At 45.6% G+C, this 24,527-nt stretch overlaps 1 protein-coding gene across 3 annotated transcripts; it reads left to right on the top strand.

Annotated features, from left to right (window-relative positions):
• The first annotated feature begins 275 nt into the window (after positions 1 to 275).
• LOC108928618 (E3 ubiquitin-protein ligase CBL-like) lies at positions 276 to 22,471 on the top strand. Of its 3 annotated transcripts, none has more exons than XM_018742625.2 (16): positions 276 to 790; positions 7,207 to 7,454; positions 14,169 to 14,315; positions 14,665 to 14,821; positions 15,674 to 15,795; positions 16,114 to 16,251; positions 16,969 to 17,056; positions 17,213 to 17,344; positions 17,450 to 17,671; positions 18,230 to 18,361; positions 18,450 to 18,689; positions 18,889 to 18,983; positions 19,063 to 19,188; positions 19,346 to 19,455; positions 19,890 to 20,093; positions 20,925 to 22,471. In XM_018742625.2, exons 1-16 carry the CDS (start codon positions 644 to 646, stop codon positions 21,185 to 21,187), a joined length of 2,571 nt encoding a protein of 856 aa, XP_018598141.1. In that variant the 5' UTR covers positions 276 to 643; the 3' UTR covers positions 21,188 to 22,471. The 3 variants fall into 3 exon arrangements, with proteins under 3 accessions (XP_018598141.1, XP_018598140.1, XP_018598138.1); XM_018742624.2 differs by having other exon boundaries at positions 18,450 to 18,797; positions 20,928 to 22,471; XM_018742622.2 differs by having other exon boundaries at positions 18,450 to 18,797.
• Positions 22,472 to 24,527: the final 2,056 nt, after the last annotated feature.

Raw genomic sequence — 24,527 nt, 5'->3', positions numbered from 1 at the left:
TGTTAATTTTTTTTTTTTTTTTTTTTTTTGCGTTTTCTCATCTAATCGAGTTTCCTTTCGTGCACTTTTGCTTCAGGTTCCCCGCAGCGGACGCGTCCTGTCTGCTGCTTCGCATCCCTCCATCCTCCACCACCAGTAGCTCCGGCTCCTGAGCGACTTCGCGTCGCGGTGGACTCGGGAGCGCGGCTCGTTCGGGGCACGGAGAGAGGAGAGGGAGCGCCGGGGACGCGGCGGCGGCGGCGGCGGCGGTTGGGGATCCGATGTGCTGACAAGAACGCCGCACTGCTCTCGAAGCAGACGGACGATACTGCGAGTCTAGAACACTCTGTGACTGTCTGTGATTGAGCAGCTTCGTGCGTTGGCAGGTGATCATCGGACAGTCCCGTCGTCGTTCGACGTTGGTGGTTCACCGGCCCGTCGTCGGTCTCTGCGTGTCTGCGAATTATCCGGAGATTTAATGGAGCATCAGCCCCGTCAGCAGCACCCTTCGCCGCCGGGGCCCTTCCCGTAGGAGCCTCCAGTAAGAGGACCGTTGACAGCACTCTGCAGTTGGACCGCCTCGGCTCGCTCAGATCATCCCGGGGGTTCGGAACCCCTTGCGCTGCAGCGCAGGTGGTGTCGCAGGAAAACTAAGGAGTCCGAAATGGCAGGAAATCTGAAGAAAGGCGGGGGGCTGATCGGGATGATGAAGGACGCCTTCCAGCCTCATCATCACCACCTGCATGCTCATCACCAGCCGGGGGCCGTGGACAGGAAGACGGTGGAGAAGTGCTGGAAGCTCATGGACAAGGTGTGTGTGTGTGTGTGTGTGTGTGTGTGTGTGTGTGTGTGTGTGCGCGCGCGCGCGCGCGTCCGCGGGGCGGTGGGGCCACGCGCCTTAACGCCCAACACCCCCAGCGGACTATTGAGACGGAGACGGACCAGACTTCGCCGACTGCGCTCGTAGTGTGTGACTCTTTTCTGGTCCCCAGCGACATGATTGAAACAGTTGCTCTATTGTTAGTGTTCCAATGAATAATGGACGTCTGTATGATGTGATCGCCGACAGACAGCAGATTAGCGCTCCTTGGCGCTGCTGCTGCTGCTGCTGCTGTCAGTGAAATATTGCCAGTTTAGGTAAAACTGTGCAGTACTATTATTGTATCGTATAATATCAATATCATCACGTGTGTTTCGCTCGCGTCTCTGCGCTAGTGATGCTGCGCACATGGAGCGGGGCCCTTTTTTCCTCCCACAAATGTTGAACCCATAAATAATTTATTTATCGCACGGTTAAGGGGAAGTGATGGAAAGCAATAGAAATAAATGTTGACTTCCCTTTGTCTTTTCGGCATCCCCACAAAAAAGTGTGCGCGCTCATCTTTGGTGTGTATAACCCCACATCCTCATGTATTTGCAGTGTCTGCAGTTGCTGTTGGCCGCAGCACTTGTGCAAGGAATGTGTTCTCTCTTGACCTTTCCATCGGCCCTGTCGCTCAGGTACTTGAGGGCCTGCTGTGTGAAATTCGGAACTGGGTCCGGACAGCTTGGAAACATTCGAGGAAGTTGAAACGCCCTTCTCGCCCTTCTTCGCTTAGAAATGTTAGCTGCGATCCGTAATTTTGAGCTCGATGTTTCGGTACCCTACCCGTTTTCTGCAGGTAAAGAGAGTTGTCTGCTGTTTGTAGTTTTGGGTGCAGTGTTTATTTTTTTTTTTTATTGTAAAAACATGACTGCATAAGTGCATTTCTTTACTGTCAAAGCAAGCCGAATTACTCTCTCTGTTTGTGTGTAACTCCTTTAAGTACTGCTAATATTTTTTGGTCTCATTATACTTGACAGGTTATGCCCCATACTTTCCATGGTGGATGAATCTTTATTAGTTTGTATTATGTTTGGCGTTAATATATTTTACTGTAGCTGTTGCTTCATAAATATAGAAGAATGTAGTTTCACTGTATAACTATACCTTACATAACATTCTCTCCTGTTCTTGCTTGCAAACTTCTCATTGCTCAGTCTGTTTAAGCTTAACCTCAGTAAGGAAGTGGATGGCCACAGTTTTTTATTTGCATAAATTTTAAGTTTCCTTGGCAGACATACTGGCCAGACTGTCATGAAGTTGCCAGAATACTGTTCTAGCTAATGACTATGGTATGTTTCCTTTGCCTGAAGGAGAAAAAAAAAAATGAAGAAATCGGGGCATTAAAATACTCCTGACACTTGCTTAATTTGGGATGCAATGCCCTTGAAATAGATGAAGATCTTCAATGCGTTGCATCTGTCCCCTGTAAGTTAAGGGTAGTGAGCGATAAAAGAATGCACTCTTCTCTAGTTGGGGTAAAGAAAAGTTAATTCCTGAAGGCAGAAGTGAGTAGCCCTGAAGAAAGGTCAGATCTGGTGTCACTGGCATCTCGGTAGCCTTTTGGCCAGGGGTCCGCTTAAAGAAACATAGTTGTTCATCCGGTAAATTGTAAATAAACACAAATGCATAAATTACTTTCGTTAATTTCCTGAGTTGCCCACCATGTAATATAAACACTGTGCTGCTCCAGTAAAAACAAATAATGAAAAAGTCCTCACCTGCTTGTCATGCTCTGTACTGATTTTATTAGAGAGCAAAATATTTGTCTGTATCATCCACACTTTTTCAGGGGACTGAAAGTAAGGCAGTGTGACTTGTTTTTGATGTGTGTCATGAACTGAAATGCAAGGCTGTGCAGTTCAGCGTGGCGGAGCTTCTCGAAAGTGAACAAGACCTCGTTCTGTGGTTATCATCTGACCTCCTTGGAGAATATGTCCTGTAGGTGCCTTGTTCCACGTAGCCTACACAGCGGTGGCTAGTGCACTTTATCTGCATCTTAACGGAAGAAATTAGTCTTCAAAACGAACGGTAGTCATCGCTCTGCTAATTCTGTGACTCATTATGGTAGTCCATAGCAAAAGGCTGCAGTTTATGGTTGGAGTCATCAAACACCGCATGTGGCCCTTGAATTCAATGAGTTGATGAATATAACAAATTACTTTGATTTGTGTTAATGCTTTCACCTGGGCTCTAAAACTATCGTAAAGGAACAATGGCTTTGACCGAAGGTAGCAATTTCAGGTCCCACGGGCTGCTGCCTTTTGTACCATGGTTCATGGTGCTTAAGCCGAATTGCTTCTGTACATTCCAGATGTGAATGAGCTATAAAGCTCACTTTGGATAACCGTTTTGGCAAAACGGCTTATTATTGTTAAGGGGAAAGTGAGAGCAAGCGGCGTCACCCCTGGGTCCAGCGAACTGTTCGGTGCGGCCGACGACCTGACTGCTAATACGGTTATGTGCCCGGTTTGTCTCTAGTTACAGCAATGGACAGCTGTAGACTGCGCCTTTTGGAAACGGATGCCATGTGCGCTATTGCCAGAGGCTACAGCTGGAGTCTGCTGTTCCACGGAGAAGGCTTCATCCGTCCCTTCAGCGGGAGCAGACGGGCACTCGATGTCCAGGATCGTGGTGCGAGTGGCTTGTAGGGCGCAGTGTCTCCTGTCAGCGGTCAGTGGTGTCGGTGTGTTTGCGCATGTCGAGCACAGACCAGTGCGACACTTGCCTTTTTATTTTCAGCCTCCTGGATTTGCTTCTGAAGACACCTGCTTTACGTGTCATGTCTTTATAATCAGTGTGTAATCGGTTTGGGCGCACCGTGTTCCGTGGCGATTTACCCTTCCTGTCAGAGGGTGGGGTGACAGGAGCCGTGAATGAGGATCCTTGCGTTGCTGCCTGTGCGTCTTTTCTGATGAGTATTGGTCATTAACCGTAACCTGCCGTTCATAAATTAATAACAATAAAAGTAGCAAGTTTTAATGATATGTTCACAAACCTGGAAAGTTGGGCATACCTTTGTCTTTTTAATGGTGCCTTTGATCCACTGCATGCTCCTCAAAATTGAGATTAAAAACAGATGAGGAGATGTTGCACCGAAAGGGAAAATAAAGACCACATCACTTTTTTTAAAATGAATGGATGAGCCACTCTCAGTTTATTGAGCTGCTGATCGATGGCTTAAGACGAGTTCTGCGCTTTCATTCCTCGCAAGAGCAGCTGTGCTGTAAGGTCTCTGCGTTGTGGACAATATGGCTGCGTGGCACCAGCCCCCGTCTTCCTGCGAGAGTCACCCAGACATGTGCTGCTCTCTATTTGTGTGTTAAGTGTAATAAATGTGTTTGTCAGGCCAGGACTCTTGATTCGCCAAGCAGGTTCGCCTCCTTCCCTGCTCCAGTAGCTGCGTTGATCAGCGCTGAGATTTGGCTGCTGCTCCTGTGCAGTTTGGCAGCGTTACTCAGTAGGGCAGCGCATCCGCTCTGCTACAGATAGACCCTACTTGGTGGAATGCAAAAGGGGAAGTAACACTGCATAAAATGGTTCACTGTCAGTTGTGTGTGTGTGTGTGTGCATGCCTGCTAAAATGGGGGTGGTGGGGTCTGTAGCTTTGTCCTGCTTTCTATTTGAAAGAGGCAACTTTTTGGTGCATTTTTTGACATGCCTCAAATGTACACAGTTTTGCAGCCTTTCACCTACAAAGCATACAGTCATACCCGCAGGTTCGAATACATTATGGAAAGATAACTCGCTTCGCTGTTGGTGTCCTTCATCGTGAGGGGTTTAATCTCACAAAGAACCGGTCTGTGTCGGTCAGGAACTTTCCATCTCGTAAAGCGCTGAATGGAAATGTAGTCAAATGCACAAAGCGGTCCGGTTGTAGCCGTGCCCTGACCTGCGCGTGCATTCTCCGGCAACATCTGCCTGTGTATCTCCGGTCTGAGTAAATAAGTTGAATTACTGGACTGGGGACTGCTGTCTTGAGAAGAACCTGTAAGACCGATGCTATGAAGCAGGCAGACGCTGAATGTCTAGAGCCGATGGGACCTCGGTGCCAGTGACACATTGGTTTTATTTACATGACTTATGAAACGGAATGCGCTCTAAAATTAATGTACCCAGCTTAAGGGTACACCAGGTGTTCCCTCTCTTTGGTTCCAAGTGGCCAACTCTTGGGCGCAAGTCCAGGTCCACAGCACCACCTGCTTGGCTGCTCTTCAAAGCAACATTTGCATTTCTGGTGAAGGAAAAGGCTCAGCTGGGTTTGCATATCTTGTATGTGGAAGTCTGTTGCGTTTAAGAATAGCTTTTAGCACGTGCATATGCTGCTTTACCAAAGAGTCCATTGTCAAGCGCAGTGTTTCAGCGTTGGGCGTTGTACAAATCGTGCTGACGCAGCAGACGCAGTTTATTTGAATCCTGTTCGGGTTCAACCCAACTGGGCTCTGCTCTGTGCCTCAAAGGATGCTTGCGTTGGATGCTTGCGTTGGTGCTGCTGTCCTATACGTGCACTTGAACCCATACCCATCAGCAACTCTCCACCTCCAGTACAAGGGACTTTTAAGCTTGTCCACACTTGTTTTGTTTCCATTGTAAACTTTTTTTTTTTTTAATATAAATTAATGCAGTGCTATAGATAATGGAGAAAAGCGGAAGGGAAGTGGTGAGGAGCAGTGACTGCACAGTGATGGGTACACACAGAGGTTAGACTTATCATGTTTGTGTTCCCCTCTCTTTGGTTAATAATTGCCATGCTCTTTCCTTATTCTGTTTCGTCATTGTCCTTGTTCCTCTTGTGGATTTTTCTCTTCACCCAAGCACCTGTTTGAGAACAGCTTCTTTCTCATTGCTCAGTGTACTCGGACCTGGGCACATAAGTACTGTTAATAGGAGCTTGCAGTATGAGGGCAGGGAGGGTAAATGGCCTGAGAAACAGCTTAACACTTACATTGTGTGTGTGTGTGTGTGTGTGTGTGTGTGTGTGTGTGTGTGTGTGTTCGTTCTGATAACACCAGGGTGTTCCCTGCTGCTAGCATTATCTCTTGTCTGTCAGGACTCTTGTGCTTCAGGGGTGATGGGGAGGTCACGTGGCATCACTGCAGGGAGTATGGGACTCAACCTCGATCATCTCTTAGCCATCAGTCCCAGACTGCTCTTGAAGGGGCGCTCTCAGCCTGCCAGGTCCTTTCAGAGGCTGGACACGTACGTGGTGAGCAGCCGGTTCTTCCATCTGGCCTGAAGCTCGCTGCAGTCGTCACATAGATGGCATAGGGAGTGGTGCTCTCACACACCCATTTCCTCCTTTTCCCAGTTGGGCTGATAATGAACCCACAAAACCAGCTGCGATCCACACGTCAGTGCTGCCTCACAGTGGGGTGGGGGGGGGATAGTGAGAGGCTGGGTGTAGGCTGCTCGTAGTGCTCATATACCTTCCAGTGAGCAGCTCTTTGTTTTTCGATGAGCTCTGCTTTCCATAGCAGTTGATGGCTTTGTGGAAAGGGGGCTTTTCGCTTCAGTCATCTTTTCGGCCACCTTTGTTCAGAACGCAAGCAATCGGCGTAAGAAATGTAGAAATACCACAAAGGCAAGCGGATCCCCAGCATGACTTGCTGCAAACGGCCAGCTATTGCAATAACTCTTTCATTGCTAGATAAAGTATACTGCACGAAGAACAAACGCAGTTAAAGGGTTATACCATGAATAAATTAACATGAAATGATAACTGGTTCATTTACCCAAACCTTAGAGGGATATGGTTTGGCCCAGCAGCCCTCACTGTCACCGCCAGGATGCTTTGGAGCAATCGTGGCTACCCTGATTAGCTTAAAAATGGTAGAAGCTTGCAGGTGTACTGTGCCGAGATGTTTGCTGGAAAGTAGTCCAGCACTAGAACCATATCTGATTCTGATGTGCCGTGGGGATTAATATTTACATCTGGAATCATACCTTTCTGCTGGCAGTTTACAGCTTTAAAGGCTAAGCGGGTCCTGCTTCTGGGGCTGTGGTGAGCATGAGGAATGTAACCTCGTGTTTTCTTTCCTCAGTTTGAGAAGTCTGGCAGCCGTATCTGCAACACTTCAGGCTCAACACTTTTTGACATGGGATGAAATGGGGAAGTTGACCTTTCGGGTATCAGTTGTGACTTTTGTCAGAGTCATCGCTTCACTTGCTCATGACATTTGTCCTATACTGTTAGATCCTTGGTCATGTTGGTTTCAGCCATTGTGAATGATTTTCTGCACTCTGGCACTTATTATTTATTATACATGAGCTGCACAGTTTGAGTGTTTTTGATGTGGTGGAAATTTTAACAACGTTGGCATATTGGCAGTGTGTTTGAACTGTTTCGTGCCCCTCCCTACACCCAGGTGGTCCGCCTCTGCCAGAACCCCAAGTTGGCTCTGAAGAATAGTCCGCCCTACATTCTAGACCTGCTGCCAGACACCTACCAGCACCTTCGCACCATCCTATCACGCTATGAAGGCAAAATGGAGATGCTGGGAGAAAACGAGTACTTTCGTGTCTTCATGGAGAATCTGGCCAAGAAGACCAAGCAGACCATCAGCCTCTTCAAGGAGGGCAAGGAGCGCATGTATGAGGAGAACTCCCAGCCCAGGTAAGAAGTGGATGGACGGCTATACACACACATTTACGTTTTCACTTATTTAGCAGATACTTTTCTCTAAAGTGACTTCCAGTGAACTCTATGTAGTGTTATCAGCCCACACACCTTATTCACCATGGTGACTTACACTGCTAGATACACTACTTACACTGGGTCACTCATCCATACATCAGTGGAACACACTCTCTCTGTCACTCACGCTATGGGGGAACCTGAACAGCATGTCTTTGGACTGTGGGAGGAAACCGGAGTACCCAGAGTAAACCCACGCAGACACAGGGAGAACATGCAAACTAGACACAGACTGAGTGGTTCAGTGGGGACAGAAAGTTACAAAAAAGCTGTAGTACATCCAGAATGGAATTATAACATTGTGCAAAACCTACCGAAACACCATTTAAATAAAGGTAACCCCCATGAAAATAAAGAATATGCAGCTTGTCCCTCCAGTCGAGCTTTTTTTTTTTTTTTTTGAGCTTTGTGTGCCATTGCAGACAGTGTCAATTCACTGATACCTATTGAACAATGTGGTGCAATTGCATTTCTGTCAAAGATCTTTATGACATCCATATTCTGTTCCGACATTATATACTTTTCCTTTCCTTGTGGTGTCCAGCTGGGCCACCGCAATGCTTCTTTGTATCTTGACCAACCTTTAAATGTTATGCTGTCAAATTTACACATGAAATGCAAAAAAAAAAGTGACATTTGAAACATCCCCTGACTAATAGAGTGTGTCCCACTGCTCAGACATAAATCTTCCTCTGCAGTTTTTGAAATGGCGTAGTTGGTACCAAATTGCACTCGCTTAAGTTTGCATTATGTAAAGTGCGCTCCTCTGTTCTCTGCCATTAGATCCAAATTTAGTCATTAAAGCACATGCTGTAGCAGAACTGGCTATACGTGTCATTGACTTCATTTGTCAAATGCAAATGTCCACTGCTCGTCATTGTCCTGCTTGGTGAGCAAGGCTGATATTAAACCTGCCTTTAAAATGAGATCAGCTGGGGCTACTGCGGTGTCCTTCAGGGGAGAACAGGAGTGTGTCTGCAAACCCAGGCATTTGAAATGGGATGGAAAAGGAGGGCTCTCTTTCAGAACCTGGTTGATATCGTCTTGGGCCAGAAGGATGTCTGCTGTACGTGTGAGTGCAGGCCTTCCTTTATCTGTCAAAAAGGGCCATTTGGAGAAGCAGTTGCAAGTGTGGCCACCTCTCCGTTTTCCTTTGCCAGCGTTGCGAAATCCTCCAGTTCTGCAATTTTGGTAGTTTCACATCTCTAATTCCAACTTGGGCTTGATGGTTTTAGTGTGATCAAGGAGAAGATGAGCTGCTGTACCTGCACTTGATAGAGGAGAGCCTGTTTGTAGAGAACGTGTGGGGAGGTGTTTGCACTCGGCTCCTCGGATCCCTCTGGATGTTCGGAGTGTGTGTCATTGGGTCCCACTTCTGTTTCCTGCTGGAGGTCCAGCATGAAACAATTGCTCACAAGCTCAAAGCAGTTAGCATTTTATTTTAGGGGAAATGTCACTCCACAGCTGTTCTTCACCCATTTATACAGCACTGTAATGTCACACACTCATTCAGTGACGTTCAGACGCTAAGGGCTGTTTCAGCATCACCGGTTCATCTGAAACACTTCTTTGGATTGTGGGAGGAGACCAGAACACCTGAAGGAAACTCATGCAGACTAGCTCTAATTCAAACCTCTGTCTGAATGCACAGGCCAGGTGTTGTGAGGTAACTGTGCCACCCGTTGATGCCGTGTATCCAGCTTGCCTGGGTGCAGAATGTCTCAAGGTGTTTAATAAACTTGAAGTCCTAAATCGAGGATGTTGCTGTTCTGGTTCTGTAAGTAACAAATGCTTTCAGTTTGTTATCCTGGGAAAAAAAGTCAAATAAAATTGAGTAAAACTGTCCATTTATGTCTTTGAGAGGGGAGATGCTCGTGAAGGGAAGAGTCTCCTCGTCCCAACTGCATCGTTCTGCGGCACATCATACTTATCAGGATTCGTTTTTGGTCATTTTAATATCGACGTCTTTATAGCCCGTGTTATGTGGCGCATGAAATCCTTTTGAAATCTTTGCATGATTTACTGTTTTTGCTTCCCCACAAGTTGACACAGTGACCATGTGACATTTCTTTATTTGCTGACCATGTCAATAAGAAGTGTTTTGAGTGAACAGTTTCCTGTTTTTTAACCTTCAGTTTTATATTCTTGTACTTAGCATGTCTGTTTGGCCTTTAAGGAGACCAACTCTACAGTGTCTAGCACTTCAGCTGGTCTGTAGAGTGCTGTGTGACTGGCCTTGGACACAGTGAGGTGGGTGAGGTGTTGCTCGCTGCTGCACAGAAGCTGAGGATGACTGACAGCGATGCAGTGTTGCATTCCGACTCGCATCTCTCTTGCTCCCTGGCGGCCAGAGTTCTTCCTGTTCCACATGGGGCAGTTGCTCTCTGGGTTCATTTCCCCAGAGAAAGGAGACAAAATTGCAGGCTGACCAATCTGTGGCTGCCAGGCCACTTTATACACATTGAGTAGCTTTGTACACCAGGCTAGCAGTCAGTCACACTGCTGTGTTTGGTGTCATGTACCTACTTTGTGGCTGAGAATCTACTGCGGTTTGCCAGTTTTCATGTGTGCAGCAGCTTAGCTGGTTCTCGGGCACAGGGGCTAAAGGTTTCCCGGCACAGTACGGTACAAATGTTTGCTTATCGTTCCGTCTTATCTTTTCCATGGATGGTCCACGCTCGCTGTACGAGTTAGAGCAGTAGGGAAATGTTGGTAAATGTCAGACTGTTTAAACGTAGTGTCCCACCCCCATCAAGCCCTTCTCTGCAGCTTTGGTGTCTTGCTTCCATGATCTGCTTCGTCAGCTTTGTTCCCGCTCCTGTGCTTTTCATTCGGCTCCTCTCCATCTACGTGCTTGATGATCCCCAGCATTTCTGTGATTTTCAAAAATGTGTCGGGCTCCAGACTGGCAGGCAACATATTGATTAGGGCACACGCTTGGCTCTCAAAGGATCCAAGTTTTAATCATGCTGTAATACCTTAGATCAAGGTAATTACCTTGAAATGGCACAGTAAAAATTACCCAGGCGTATAAAAATGAGTATGTAACTAACTTGGTGCACAAAACCAACAGTGTGCACTCACTGGCCGGTTTGTTAGGTACGCCCCCTTGAGACCGCATGAAATCTGAATCGTCTTGACAGCTGCACACAATATCTGCAGATTTTTTTGGCACTACATATATTGTGCTAACGTTGTTTCACCTCATGCTAAAGATGTTGGCTTAAAGACGGGTTGAGATGCTTGGTTGAGAACCTCGTTTGTGGTGTTCCTGAGGGTCATATTAGTGTTTTTTTTTTTTCTTTTTTTTTTTTTTTTTTAAATTAAATATTACGGTGTTATAAGGGGTTGCTTTACTAGCAGAATATGAATTAGTAATTTGTCTAAAGTCTTTCAAAATTATTGTGTCAGTAACTAATTCATTAAAGCAGCAGTAAAGCAATATCGAACACAACATATCAAAATGTTTATTAACACTGCATTTGCCAGTCTTTACAGTTGCCAGAACAGGGCAAGATTATATTCAGATTTGCCACCAAAAAAGTCTGGGAAGAAGTGGCATTTGAGCAGGTCATTGGAGTACAGTAAAGGCACTTTCATGTTTGTCTATCAGTCCTTAGATGATATTTGCCTTGTGACATATGCCACATTATGCTGCTGTCAGTGTCAGTTTGAGAAACTCCAGACTGCCCATGAAGAGCTTTTTTTTTTTTTTTTTTTTTTTCTTCTCCCCCCATTTAATTTCTCATTTTATAGTGGCTTTATAGAAAGTGCTTATCAACAAAATTGTATGAAACCTGATTGAAATATGCAGAACCTTGTTCCTTAAATTTGTCTATCTGTTGTGTGTCGTGTCTCATTCCTTTGCTCTGTGCTGATTTGGCACTAAAAGCCTGCATGGCACGCGAACTTGAATTGGTCCGTGTGGACTTATTGATCTTTTTTCTTCTTTTTTTTTTTTTCCTTTTTTAATAGTTCTTCATTATCCTGTTATACAGATTCAGAATTGCAGCTACCTTTAGCTCAACTGATGAAAGGTAGCTACTAAGATGACTCGTGTTTTATTTAGTTGACAGACATTTTATGCTTTTTCCATTCGTATATATTCATACTGAAGCCAAAGAAACGTACAAGGGTGCAACGGATGGAACCCTACGGACACACAACAGCTACCTTTTGGTCTCAATTCCAGGTCCTTAACCACAGAGCGAATAAGCTGTCTTGAAATGGTGGCAGGTGGTCCACTGAGGGTTGACCCTGGCTCCATCGCGTGCTGTGTGTTCCTGCCATCGGCAAACGCACTAGTGTCTGGCGTTAGGGAGTCGTGTGTTTGCTATGGCCGACGTGTAGCCCGAGGATGCGTTCTGTCCACAAAGTCCAGCTGGAATTGTCGTCGGTGTTCTGCCGGTTCCTTTCTGAGAGAAATGCTAACGGCTTTATTGACGGCTTTGCCACCACATTCTTGACCCGGCTTTATAATTGCTTGTTCTGCGTTCCTGTGTCTGTTTGTGTGTGTCTATTGGTCCCTGTGTGTGCACTGGCTCTTGCTTCCGTTCTCTGATACCTAATGTGAAGTTAGATCAGTTCAAATTTATAGACTGACTACAACAAAAGGGGAAGCAAGGGTATCGGTGTCTTGTAGCGGGGGCCGTGTAGCTGCAGCAAAAGTTCTGACCTAAGCAATAAAATGCCTCTTTTCAATGCAGTATTCACTCATTTATTGTCAAAATAATTTACATTTTTACTTGTTTGCACAGCAGGATTTTTTTTTTTTTTTTTTTTACCAAAGCAGCTTGAGTGAAGTACTTGACTCACGAGTACTGCGAAGATTCACCTCGTGCCTTGTTTTCAGTGTAAATGATAGGGCAAAATCATGGTAAGAGCACAGCCAGCCCCCCCTTTACACTCTCACGCTGTGCCCTTGTTGGGTTTTGAGCCACCAGCTCAAAATGAAATGTAGGGTTACGAAGTAAAATAAGGGAGAGACTTGTGCTGCGGTGTCATGGCAGCTCCTCCAGTTCAACTCTAGGTATAGACAGTCCCAGAGGAGCTCCGGGCAATGGAAGTCACGCAGTTGGGAGCGCCCCAGGAGACACCAACCCCCACTGTTGGCTTCCTTCTGAAACCAGCATGGCCCCCTTCATCCACACCACACAGGAAGCAGTGCCTCATGGGACACAGATGAGCGTTGCATAGCAAAGTCTAGTGTACTACCCTACATTCAGCTGCGCTAGAAGAAGCACGATGAGCTGTTCTACATTTCCGTCGTAGCACAGGAAATGGGAACGGTACAGCCATCTGCAGGTCACGGGGCAGGGACGAGAGGAGGAATCGCGCGCACGAGTGCGGTTTCCACGGAGAGCAGAGCCTGTATCACAGAATCAGTGGATTAAACTAGTATACTGGGTCCTGGTTACAAACTCTCGACTCTCACATTGAGAAAGTGCGATCCTCTCCTTCCACCCCCTTTTAAATAGTTTTTTTTTTTTTTTTTTTTCTTTTTTTCTTTACTTGTGTGGTTTCAAAAATTTGAACTTCTCCCAAATGTTCATGTCCCGCAGTTAGTTGCCAGTAAAGAGCGCTTCAGCAGAAAAGGAATATGGTACTGGATTCATTTGTCACTTCCGGTGTTTACTTGTTGCCTTTGCTTGCATCTGCTGTTTGGGTATTGCTGATCTAAAATGTTTATGGAATAAATCAGTCAACAGTTTGTCGTTTTATTAGTCTTAATGTAGTTTGATGTTAAAATGTCCTGTCGGGTTTTTTTATTGCAGCTTTATCTGAGACTTTTGCAGAACGTACCCAGCAAATAGAGGTGGTACTCTATTACTTTTGACTGTGTAAATTATAAAGCAAACTTGAAGTGGCCAGATGCTGGTGAATGTTGCACGTGTTTTTTTTTTTTTTTTTTTTTTTTTTTCTCTCTTTTAAAATGAATTTCAGCTTATCCAAGGTTCTTGCACAGCATAATCTGAGAGATGTGCTATAACTAAGTTTTTGGATTTACAGAATAAAGGAGAATTACGGACCAACATCTGGTCTTAATCATACTTGTAAATTGAGGAGGCAGTGTAATCTTTCTGATAATTTCGTGTATCTGCCACGCTGTCCCTCTTGTCACATACACATGGCTGCTGCACAGTCTGCTCTTTGCTAATGTCTCTTGCTGTAGAAACAAAGTATGTACTTGTTCATTTTTTTTCTTCTGTGTCCGTTTTTGTGCATTTGAGTAAACGGCTACAGTTAATCAGCAGCACTATCTGTGTTAGAATTTCAAACTGCTCTACTTTCTTCTTTTCAGCTTGTGAGTGGTGTGATGTGATCTGTTATAAAAAAAAAAAGCTTTTTTTTTTTTTTATTTTTTTTTTTTTTTTCTCCCCCCCTTTCTAATCTGATGTGCCGCTCACACCATAACACTTACACCTCTCCACAGGGCCTGCATGCGTAAGAATGATGTGGTTTCCGTCCGGCTATGTTTGTTTGAAGTAATTTAGTCCTTATCGTTACCTCTAAGATATTTTACACTTTTTTTTTTTTTTTTTTTTTTTTTTTTTTTTTTTTTTTTGTTGCTACCATTGTTGATTTAAAAAATTTTTAATATAAATTCTGAGTAAATACCCCTGTCTTTCACAGGCGAAACCTGACCAAACTGTCGCTGATCTTCAGCCACACGTTGGCTGAGCTTAAAGCTGTGTTTCCCAACGGCCTGTTCCAGGGGGACAACTTTCGCATCACTAAGGCGGACGCCGCTGAGTTCTGGAGGAGGTCCTTCGGGGACAAGTGAGTTCCTTTTGCTTTCGGCTGCCGCAAACATCCCTCTTCCAGCCAGCCTCTGATGTCGCATCAAAACACAGTACATGTCAGTAGGACCACAATACACAGTCAGAGGTATCCACTGATCTGCAGAAATTAAACCCAAGAGCATCTCACTGAAATGAATTGGTTAGAAAATGAGGTTAACCAATTAAAAAAAAAAAATTTGCAATCGCATATGATTTATTAAAGCTTACTTAAAATAAAGCTGTTAAGTGATAAGAGGCCATACAGCTGCTTTGGGTGTACAGAAATTAAACACGGTATTGTATATGTTGGAGATGAGTCTGTCTGACCAGTCCATTTGCTCCTGTAGGACCATTGTGCCGTGGAAGTCTTTTCGCCAGGCGTTGCATGAGTTCCATCCCATCAGCTCAGGCCTGGAGGCTATGGCCCTCAAGTCCACCATCGACCTGACCTGCAACGACTATATCTCTGTTTTCGAGTTTGATATCTTCACCCGCCTCTTTCAGGTGAACACCCCTTTTCACCCCTCGTCTCTTTTGACCATGTTCTGGGCCACCCCAGTGGACCACTTGGACTGCAGCAGCCACCTCTTAGACAGAGAACAGTCTAACAGTAGCCCCATTTTTTTTCCCCCCCCTCTGCTTGCACTTGCCTTTTTGTCCTCTGTTCATGGCCATTGTCTGTGAGGAAGAGGAGTTCCACACTGGGTGGAGGGAATGCCTAGGGTTTCTGGGCGGTGGGGGGTGGGGGGGTGTCCCTGAGCCAGCTGTGAATGGAACTCTTTCACATCAGATGTCTTGCTTCTCAGAATGCAGGCACTGTGCTGCAGTTGGGCGACTCCATACAATCCGTAAGTGATTTAGCTCTTTAGCTTAAGAAGAGGAAACCTATCTGACCCATTTAAAATGAACTGGACACATTTCCTTAATCTTTTTACATCTTTGATGAAGCTGTGAACTGTATGAGTTTTCACAGCATGGAGAACAGCGCAGAGACATTCAGTCTGCCCCTCCCTGATACCACTCAAGATGCTGCACGGTCCCGGTCCAAAGTGTCCCCTTTGCCTTGTGGTTCTGTGGGACTTGGACAGAGCACTTCCTTGCTCTCCCTGCTAGTTGCACTAAAGACACAGCTCTCAGCTTTATTTGCCTAACCTTACAGTGCTTAGAAGTTGCTCTTCAGGCAACAGGACCTTTGTGGATTACAGGATAGCTGCTTTTTCCACTTGTGTATATTTAAGCTGAGAAGTCTGACTGCAGATATTGCCCACATGTACCTGTTCACCTCCTTAACTGCTTCTTGATATCCCCCTAATGGAATTGACCCTTTGTATCTGTTACATTTCCTTCATTCACCAGCCTTGGTCTTCATTGTTGCGGAACTGGAACAGCCTTGCAGTAACCCACCCTGGCTACATGGCTTTCCTCACGTACGACGAGGTGAAGGCTCGGCTGCAGAAGTTCATCCACAAGCCGGGCAGGTAAGCTAGTGGTTGACTATCCAGACCACTTGTCTGTCCATTTTACTGATATTGTATGGCACAGACTTGCTCACAAGCACACAAATCCCCATGAAAGTACCCAAAATGGACTTTTTTTTTTTTAAAAAAAAAAAAAAAAACCCTGCTGATTTTGTAGGATTGCTGTGGAAAACTTAAGTCTTGTCAATGAAACTTTTAATTCTATAATGCGGTGAACCTTCACTCTGCTCCTTTTAAAAGATATGTTTGGGGTTTTGGGTTAGGCTTCATAGTGGGTGTGGGGTGAATTGAATGTTCTCCTTCTGGTATCTTCTCTAGCTACATCTTTCGTCTGAGCTGCACACGGCTGGGCCAGTGGGCCATCGGCTACGTAACTGCTGATGGTAACATCCTGCAGACCATCCCCCACAACAAGCCGCTCTTCCAGGCTCTCATCGATGGCTTCCGGGAAGGCTTGTGAGTTCCAAGCCACACGACACTCTACCTTAAGAAGATCTTTGCATCACCCCCGGTGTCTGCCACCACACTCCACAGCACCACTCTGAAGTTACACAGCACCAGCCCATTTCTGTTTTCACAGAAAGTTATAATAAAATGCTGTGCTTCTGAGAATTATAATTTGCACATCTGGTGGTTTTGCTTTGCATTGGGTCACCATTTTAATCTTGTGTTATTTTGAGAATGTTTTATTTTTATTGATTGCCCGTGCTGCAGTTGGCTATAAAATTTCTGAAAGCAGCATTAATCTTTGTAATGAGCATGGAGAACTCTGCTCACTTGGCAGACATATTTGCTTTACAGCTGCTGAGCAGCATATGGACAGAAACTTCTCCAAGCCACTAACCTTCCAAATGTATCTGACATTTTCTCTTTTTTTGCTGTTATTCACAACCACTTCCACAGTTTGCCTTGCTTTTGTCAGCTACAGCTATTGAACAACAGTTGTTTTCAGTAGCAAAAACCAGCCTATCCTTTGGAAAGCAAATAGCTGGTTTCACCTGTGTTACTGGACAGGATAATGGTGGCTTCCAATATAAAGTGCTTATTAGGTTTTCAAATTAAAGGATACTCTGAGTTTTGATAAAAGCATTTGCTTTGAATGAGGGTCAAGGAAAGTAATGCAGAAATATTGCATTAAATTTGCAAAGCTGGTGACCTCGGCCCTTTTTGTAGCTACCTATTTCCTGACGGCCGTGCCCAGAACCCGGATCTGACGGGTCTGTGTGAACCATCTCCACAGGACCACATCAAAGTCACACAGGTGAGTGAGATGCTCCCCCTCTGTCCTGCCTCTTGAGCTATCACTGTGGGTCTCTGGCTAATTCTTACTTGCCCTTGTATGTCTGTGTGTGTGTGTGTGTGTGTGTGTGTGTGTGTGTGTGTGTGTGTGTGTGTGTGCGCGCGTGCCCATCTGCAGGAGCAGTATGAGCTCTATTGTGAGATGGGCTCCACCTTCCAGCTGTGTAAAATCTGTGCAGAGAATGACAAGGACGTGAAGATCGAGCCGTGTGGACACCTCATGTGCACCTCCTGCCTTACAGCCTGGCAGGTGGGAGTTAAGGGTCTGTTAAGTGTTTCTGTGAACCTTTGTGCAAGAGCATGTATGTGTACATTCCCCTTACCTCACCTTGCTTTTCTGCCCTCCTGCTGACAGGAGTCAGAGGGCCAGGGCTGCCCCTTCTGCCGCTGTGAGATCAAGGGCACGGAGCCCATCGTGGTGGACCCTTTTGACCCCAGAGACAATAGCGGGGGCTCCTGTGGGGGCTACAGGGGAATGCTGGGTGCAGAGGGGGCCCCTTCACCAAGCTATGATGAAGATGATGACGACCGGTTGGATGACCCCCATTTCATCATGAGCAGACTAGCCTGCAACAAGGTGAGGTCATGGGGGGGTGTCTCTCACACACCCCTAAGAGCTGAGACCTCTGCCTTCTTTCATAACATTTATCAGCTGCTGTATCCAAAGCAACTTAATTTGCCCTGTCACAATTTAAAAGTCAAGGGCATAATCATTTTGACTCCATGCCATTTTCTACAACCACACCACTTGTTGCCTGCTAGCTGACCGTGTGAAACAGGACACCTGTTTGACATCTGCTCACATCTAACCTGCATCCAAGTTGTGAAAATAATTCTGACCAGCTTTCATTCCTCACCTCTCAGTTTTACCTATTAAGTTCTGGCTTTTTTGTATACACAGAGGGCATACTGTCTGACTTGAACTCATACGTGGTTGCTGCTCTCACACATTTAATCTGCCTCATCGGAACACTGCTTCAAACTTGGAGTGTAAACGTATCCCACGTTGAAGAGTTTGATTTAGATTTCTGAGTTTAGGATAGGACCTCATGTTTTTATCGTTTTCTGCCACACAGGTTTGGTACCTGTTAGCTTTGTGACACAGCCTCTCACTGAGTTGTGTGCTGTGATTTAGGTGGAGCGCCCCCCTTCACCTGTGTCTATGGGCCCCCAGGCGGCACTGCCGCCTGTACCCCCCCGACTGGACCTGCCGCCGCCCCGAGCTCCCAATCCCTCTGGAGCCTCCAGTCCAGGGGCCACATCCAAGGCAAGGTCTCCAAGTGGAACCCTCAGTAGTGGACCATACCTTAGTTTCCCAATTACACTAGATGAGTCTGTCCTCCTCCTGTCCCCAGGCTTCAACACTTCACAAGGATAAGCCCCTTCCTCTACCACCTGCACATCGGGACCTCCCACCCCCACCTCCCCCTGACCGACCGCACACAACAGGCTCCGATGGACGGATCCAGCGCCGACCACTACCCTGCGCTCCAGGTGACCCACCCCGCGACAAGCTGCCACCAGCACCTCCCAACAGAGCAGCAGTGGACTGGAACCCCAGACCTGTGCCCAAGGCCCCGCTGCAGTTGCCCACTGTGCGTGAGCTCTCCAACCGCCACTCGCTCCCTCTGGCATTGCCCTCCGCACTAGATGGTCGCATAGATGTGCAGAGAAACAGCAACCTTGGACTGGACCCTCCGCTGGTGCGGCTTTACCCCTACTCTTGCTGCATGGATAGAAGAGTCCCTTCTCGTTGCTGGGTACATACAAATATGTGCTTTGTTGTTCTTGTAGAACTTTGCAGCCAGTGTTCCTGGATCGTCAGCGTATGACAGCCCTAAAGTGAAACCCTCTGCCTCAGCAAACGCCATCTATGCCATGGCAGGCAGGTATGGACACCTGAGTGCTTAGCAGTCTCTTCTGAGAGGTCTTTCCTTGTTCGCAGTGCTTACTGTGGTGTTTCTGCAGGCCTCGCCATGGCCTGAAGTCGCTCACGAGTGGTGGAGCGCATGAAAGTGACGAGGAGCCCGATTATATGACCCCCACATCTCGTCCTGTGCTCCCCCCACCAGGGCCTGCAGTGGGGAGCTCCCGGTGAGTCTTTTTCTACCTGACCCCAAAGTTGCCTGCTTTGCCACACTCTCCTACAGTGCCTGTGTAAAGTCTGATTACATTCTTTTTGTCTTCTGCTTACTTGATGTAAATTATGTACCTAGTGGCATCACTCACCTTCCGTCTTTCTCACTGTCAGATCTGTACTAGGGGATCTGGATTCGGAGAACCTCCAGACGTATGAAGCCATGTATAACATCCAGGCTCAGGCGGTTGCTACGGCTTTGCCTCCCCAAGCCATGGATTCTGGTACTGCAGGATCTCTGGGCATATTCTAAATTTCCCCATGCTTATGTCTCCAGTACTTCTACAGAATCCACTCCTAAACTTTTGCTACTAATCTAGATACTCCTATTTTGAGTTTGTAATGTTACCAGTATTGTGGAATCAACTACCCCTTTATTGTATTCTGGCTTAAACAGTTACATCAGATGATAAATTCTTCAGTAATTGTGTCTGCATCTGTCTTTGTGTGTTGAAGTGCACTTTTGTTTTTTGTTGAGTTGTATGTTGCTTAGGAGAAAAGTGTCTGCTGAATTAATAAATGTAAATGGAATCAAGAGAGCCCAGTACTTTCAATTTCACAGTTGTCATAGCCAGATATTCGGAAGGATCTGCAGACAATGCTGTGGCTATACTCTTCTAAGTATGTTGTATGTCAACCCTGATGTTTTTGTCCCCAGATTACTCTGAATTGCCTCCTGTGGCCTGTGCCAATGGACCCCGGCATGCCATCAGTGAAGCTGAAGATGACGACGATGATGGCTATGACTTCCCTAGACCTGTCATTCCCCAGACCCCTGCCAGAGATACCTTCCCCAGTACCAGCAGCCCATCAGCCTCCTTCAGCCTGCTATCGGTGAACACTGAGCCCAGTGCTGGAACCTGTACGTACCACAGACCGAAAGACACTCAGTAAGACACACAGTGTTGCTTGAAAGTATGTGAACCCCCTGTGTTCCTTAGTTTTACTACAGAATTGTTATTCAGTCAGAAGCAGTCTTTCCCATCTGACATAATGGGTGTATAATGACCAGTTCCATATGTTGGATTGGAGGAAATCGTGTGTAGTAGAAAAACAGAAGTAGTGCAGGTGGAAAAAATAAGTGAAACATAAGATGCATTGGTTAAACCAAGTAGGTAAGTAGAATCAGATGTGTAAATCATAATCATTTATTCATTTCATAAGTTTATTGGAAAATTTAAATATTTCCATAAGTTTAGACAAGAATAATGACCATCCCTGTAGGGCTCAGATATTTTGTCAGCATTTTATATAATCATGTTTATACCCAGTATTTTCATAACGATTCCTAGTCAACCTTTAAGTGGATTATATAACTTTTTCACACGACTACATCTGCTCCTTATGTTTTTCTTAATGTATTTTGTTGTTTGGATGAGCGCTCACTTTATCTTGTGTACTAAGTCTTGCTTAGCCACTATTAACAAAGTAGCCATCAAATCTCAAACTCCTTGAGGGCTGAGATGGGGCTCCCTCTTGGACTCTCTGGTGCACTAGATGAGTCTGTCCTCTTCCTGCCCCCTGGGCTTCAGCACAGCACAAGGATAAGCCCCTCCCTCTGCAAGTTCTGCACTTGTCTTGTTGGCTGCCCCTCCTGATATTGCGTGTGTGTGTGTGTGTGTGTGTGTGTGTGTGTGTGTGTGTGTGTGTGTGTGTGTGTGTGTGTGTGTGTGTGTGTGTGTGTCTACCATAGCAGCCTCCCCTGGGCCCAGTGAGGTGCCAGAGCGCCCACCAAAGCCATTGCCACGCAGGATTCCAGCAGAGCGAAGGCCGAGTCCTGTATCCAGCCCAGCGCCCCCTGCCATCAGCAGTGAGGTGGAACAACTCCGGAGCCTGGGCTACTCCCACCAGGACATTCAGAAGGCTCTGATGATAGCCCAGAATGATGTGGAAATGGCAAAGAACATCCTGCGGGAATTTGTCTCTGTTCCGTCCACAGCCCACATCCTAACATAACACCCCAAAAACCTTTATGACCCCCAGCCCCCTGCCGCATCCATCTTCGTGTTGATTGGATGCCTTGTGGCTTCTCTGCAGCTGATGGCCTGGCCTTGCCCTCGTTGAGCTTTTTAGAGCATTTTGCTTTTTATTGCATGGAAGATGGCCAGCAAGACCAGTGACAGGTGTTCTTGGCCAGGCAGCAAGAGATGAAGTACAAAAAAACCATGGTGACCTTCCAGGCCTTTCTCAGCATAGTGGTCCTAAGGCATCATTTGAGAAGTTCCTTAATCTCACAGAAACCTTTGTACATCTATGTTTCTGTGTGTGCGTGTGTGTGTGTATGTGCCTGCCAGCCTATGGAATACACCCTTGAGGGTCAATTTTTCTGCTTCTTTGGGCCACTGGGCAGCAGCAAAAGCTTGCTGGTCCCATACTCCACATTCTGTGGAAATGTAGTCACGTCTGGCATCATCTCACGAGTTGATGGAAGAAGGCAGAATGTGCGACTCAATTTTACTCTGAGTAGATGCCATTTTAGTGATACATCTAGTGCCTAATGCGAAAGGAAGACGGCTTTGATTGTGTTCCTTTAGTACTTTTTATACAGATAAAATTGGGTGTTTTTTGTTTCAATTATTTATTTTTTTCCTCCCCTTGAAGCAGCTCCTTGCTACACTCTGTTGCTGAATGTCTGCAGTTAAGAGTGTGACTGTATGCATGGTTGAAAAGATAAGGTGATCTCAAAATACTGATCCTTAGCAGAAGGAATGCTTTTGGACACAATGAAGTCATTTCGCCAACTCATGAGTGTTGGGTTACCTGAGGCACGTGATGATCCAAACACTCCTTTGCTGCACTGCAGTTCTAGTATCTGGGGTCTCTGCTTAACCTGTAGTGATAGTTTCACACTTTGAGTGTACCCAGCTGACCTGAAACTAAGCAGTTCACTGTGCAAGGAGTGAGCCAAGACTTTGCCAGTAGAAATATCTCCACGGCAGGATAGTGAGAAGTTCAAGCCTCATGCAGACTCCAACCCACAGCTCTCTTGACCCTCCCTTTGTTAATGGTCTCGTCTTGCTGTGCAAACAAATGTGGATTTAAGAACTACTGGCGTACTTCTTCTGAATTTACTAATTTCTTAATGACAGACTTGTGGCTAAAGAGGAAAACTTAAAAACGGGATTAATTTGTGAACGAAGCACTCTACATGATTTAGTAATGTACAAGCTCCCTCTCTAGTTATCGCTGTAGTAACTGGATTGAGTGCAGTGCTTTTTTTTGGGCGGGGGAGGGGTCCAAGGGGCTAAAGGATTTATAACATAATAGATTTATGTTAAGTGTTAAATATTATTGTTATTGATGATGATAATAATAATAATAATTCAGAAGTGCTTTACTGCTGCTACTATTGTCAGTGCTAAACAATTAAGCCTTAAGTGTAAATTTGTGAATATTGTATGGTTTTTTTAAAGTGACAGTATCCTACATTCTTTATTTTGCTATGTAGCATACTTGAAAATATAAGCAGTTTGTGAAACCACTGTGTACCTGAGCTGTCTTCAGTCATTTTCTGTCTTTTGATCAGTATGCCCAGGAGTGCTGCCATCTATTGAGTGATTGATCAGTGGTTGATTGCAAACTGTGTCCTTGAGATGCAGCTGGTGATTAAAACTACCAAAAATTATAAAACAGCTTAATTTTTGGGACGAGGAAATTCTGTTGCTTGTTCTACCTCATTAAAATGTTTACCTTCTGATCTTTAGTGAGTGATTAACAGTCACTCATTTGATTCTCGTAACAGTTCTGTGATGGGGAGCAGCAGGTGGTGTGTGAAACCTTTTTTGGTGGCCTTTCTGGGACACTCTAGTCATTTGGTAGCATTTTTCATACTTTCTACTGTCATTTCCATTCTCGTTCTCACCGTGCTCCAGTTGGGCAGCTTACCCATTGAAAGTAGTGCAAGCAGTAAGAGAACTTTGGCTTGCTTCAGGCAGCACTGGTGTTACTGCTGGAGATCACAAAGGCAGCCAGGACACGCAGCCTTCTTTTGAGTTTTGACCGATGCACACAAACTGACTACTTCCATTGTGTACGATATGTAGTCGTCTATTTTTCTCCTTTGTAGGTGTATAAATGTGTATAAAGAGGGGCAGCTTAGTGGTTACATTTTTAACAAAAAAAAAAAAAAAAATGTAGGTTAAGGTTAGAGCTAGCGCTGCTGTCTTTGGACCCAAAGGTTGCAGGTTTGAATCTCACCTCCAGCTGTAGTACCCTTGAGCAAGGTACTTCCACTAAAAATTGCTCAGGTAAAACTACCCAGCTGCACACATGGGTAAATAATTGTAAAGTAGAGTAAAGTTGTCAGGTAAATGAATAAATGTGTGTGGTTAATTTTAGGAAATTTTCCTTCTGATGTGCTTGTCTTTGGCAGATGTTCAGTAAATGCATTTCTAAGTGATCTTTAGCTATGTGGCAGTTAAAAATTAATGATCCCAATATTGCATATAACGTATTATTGCATATAACATCAATACAGTTCAGTGGAAATGGGAGAACACTAGTCACTTCAGTTAAGCTCTGACAGCACATAGTTGGGTTCTTCACCTGGGCTCCGTGAACTTGGATATGAAAATAAATTGAATCTCTATTTTCACCAACCTGTTACTGAGCGTTTCCTTGAATTATGAGTGCAGGCAATATTAACATTTTCATAACTGTTTCAATATATTTGGTTTGCTTGTAATCCTAAGCATTTTTATTTTATGCAAATATACATTACCCTGAGAAGGTGTCCAGCTTCACCTGACTGCCAAAGAGGTCCACGGCATGAAAAGGGTTAAGTAAGTGTGTGTGTGTGTGTGTGTGTGTGTGTGTGTGTGTGTGTGTGTGTGTGTGTGTGGCCAAGGATAAACATCTTCGAAGATGTGAATAATGACATCTATCGGCCGTCCTTACACATAATCATTTTGACCGCAGCATGTGATTTAAAGCATTTCGTTTTTGTCACTGTGAAGCACATACGGTCCCATCATGTCGCACAACACACCAGTGTGGTACGATACTGTCACTTTAAAGCTGGGTGTGTGAACTTAGTAATATTTAGAGCGTGTGTAAGAGGCAATAGTCCACGTACACTTGTGTTCCCGCTCTTGTTAGTTTTGAGTCCCCCCCCCCCCCCCTTTGTGCGGTGAAGCGACGCTTACGCCGAGTGCCGTAATGAGTAGCGCCGACGTCACCAGTGGCGACCGAGCGCCGCTCTCGTTTTGCCCTCGAGGGGGCGCCGTTCCCCGTGTTTCCTCTAAAGCTCTCGCGCTCTCCTCCGGAACAGCTGAGTTCAGAGCGGCGGCGCGCGGCG

The sequence above is a fragment of the Scleropages formosus genome, chromosome 10, assembly GCF_900964775.1.
Source record: "Scleropages formosus chromosome 10, fSclFor1.1, whole genome shotgun sequence".
Lineage (NCBI taxonomy): Eukaryota > Metazoa > Chordata > Actinopteri > Osteoglossiformes > Osteoglossidae > Scleropages > Scleropages formosus.
Note: the sequence above shows the minus strand (reverse complement) of the source record. Positions and strands in the feature narration are given on the sequence as shown.